The sequence below is a fragment of the Austrofundulus limnaeus genome, unplaced genomic scaffold (genome assembly GCF_001266775.1).
Source record: "Austrofundulus limnaeus strain Quisiro unplaced genomic scaffold, Austrofundulus_limnaeus-1.0 Scaffold1889, whole genome shotgun sequence".
NCBI lineage: Eukaryota > Metazoa > Chordata > Actinopteri > Cyprinodontiformes > Rivulidae > Austrofundulus > Austrofundulus limnaeus.
In genome coordinates, this window is record NW_013954291.1 from 23,146 (window position 1) to 25,079 (window position 1,934).

Here is a 1,934-nt window from a genome sequence, read left to right on the forward strand (position 1 = left end):
GTCAGTGGGCTGTAAAAATGAGTCTGCTATTCGCAAAGGTGTGTGTGTGTGTGTTTGTGTGTACGCATGTGAAGCTGCTGTCTTCAGCGGCGCATGAGGCTGAGAGACATTTCCACCTTTACACATCTTTAATAAATGACTGTAAACACAGAGGAACTTATGAGTTTGGTAGAAATTAGAAAATATTTATTAAATAGTTGATTTAAAGAAACGAGTGACTCGCAGCGCTGCGAGTTTCTGCCGCGYTGTGGGACTGGGAACAGCTGACTTTGATCCATAAATTACACACAACTTAATGCAGCACCAAATCTATTGTTTGAATCTTGTGGGGCTGAGGAATCATCACAGGTGAGCTGTTCTGAATTAATCTGCTGAGTTGGCAACGCTTTTTTCTCAGAATTTAAATGTTTCTTAGACAATTCACACATTTTATTCTCAGCTGTGTGTGCACTCCACAGGCCTGTGCTCTGCGTGTTTTTCCAACTACGTGACAACAATATTAAAAGTTTACAGACTGGACTGATGTTCTTTGATCAGTTTTAGGCTGCTCTATTTTCTTGTCTGAGGTTAAATGATTTTCAGTCCTGGGGTTCAGTTTCATGATCGTTCAAGTTTAAACAATAAAAACTCAAACTTAAAATAAAATCTGACACCGTGTTCAGACGCTCCTTACATCCAGAAAACAGAACAAAGTCATATTTCTGTGGATTCAGGTCAGATTCGTTACTTTGTGGGTTAAAACTGTCGACTGAAAAACTTTGCGTGGCTGCCGCACATTCTCACGGCAGGTGAAAAGTGTGCGTGTATTTACACACACTTTCACGCAACGTTGGTTTTAATACATCCCAACGTGGGCGTAGAACCTGGCGCACACAACTTTTTTATGCGTACGCACCGTTTATACACGAGGCCCCAGGTGTTTGAGGCTCTCACCACACAGTATTTTACGGTGCTTCAGTTTCGTGTTTGTCATCTTCTGTTTGTGTGTGGTCCTTCAGGTGGAGAAGGTGGATGCCCGTGGCGTGCAGCTGGCCGCTCTCTTCATGGCCGGCGTCGACACGGCGTTATTCATCAACGATGTCTGCGGCCAGCCGTTGCCATGGGAACACTGCTGCCCCTGGGGCTTCTTTGATGGCAAACTGTTCCAGAGCAAACTGGCCCGTGCTGCCCGTGACCGCGCTGCTCTGCTGGACATGTGTGAGGGACAGGTATGACGCAGAGCAACACCTGAACTGCAGCTTTAACATCTCTACAGTTTTACCTGAAGAGTTTTTGTTTCCAGGAAGAGCTGGTGTCGAAGGTGGAGAAGATGCGTCAGGCAATCCTCGAGAGCATCAACCTCTCTCGCCCTCCTCCTCCTCCCCCTCCTCTTCCTCCTCCCGCCTTTCTTCCCCCTGCCATGGTGCCGCCTTTCTACCCAATGCCCCTCTACCCGCCCCGCCCCATGGGCAGCATGCCTGCACATCATCACCCTCATCATCCACACCACCCTGCCCAGCACAGACCCAGAGCTTTTCCAGGTACTCCTTCATTTTTATTTTTTTATGTTTGTTTGCTTCTCGACTCAACACTCGCTCATCACACTTGGACGATATGCGGCCCGAGGGCCAACAGTTATCCTTGGATAATCTCCATCTGGCCTCTAATGTCCTTAATAGAAAAGAAAACAACTTTAAATGAAGTTGATAAAAAAAACTGCATTTGAGAACTATAAGGAAATTTAAAGGGATCCACGATTAGCTGTAACATTAAACTTTATTTGATAAACATTTATTTTAACTTTGAAATAAAGACAGTAAAAATACTGTAGGCTGTTTAGTTTTGTAAATTAAAAAAATATATATTTTAACATGGATGGAGCCATTTTATTTGCATGCAAAGCATTCTGGGTAAATGATGACATGGATAGGTCATCGGTGCGAGGCTGCTAGCGA

General features: G+C 44.7%; 1 protein-coding gene across 1 annotated transcript in view; it reads left to right on the forward strand.

Annotated features, from left to right (window-relative positions):
* Positions 1-1,520, forward strand: part of LOC106536597 (constitutive coactivator of PPAR-gamma-like protein 2) — a gene marked incomplete at both ends in the record, with an annotated part of 21,852 nt that extends 20,332 nt beyond the window's left edge. The window contains 2 exon segments of the mRNA XM_014033906.1: positions 999-1,208; positions 1,283-1,520. Coding sequence (XP_013889360.1) covers positions 999-1,208; positions 1,283-1,520 — 448 coding nt within the window.
* Between the last annotated feature and the right edge of the window lie 414 nt (positions 1,521-1,934).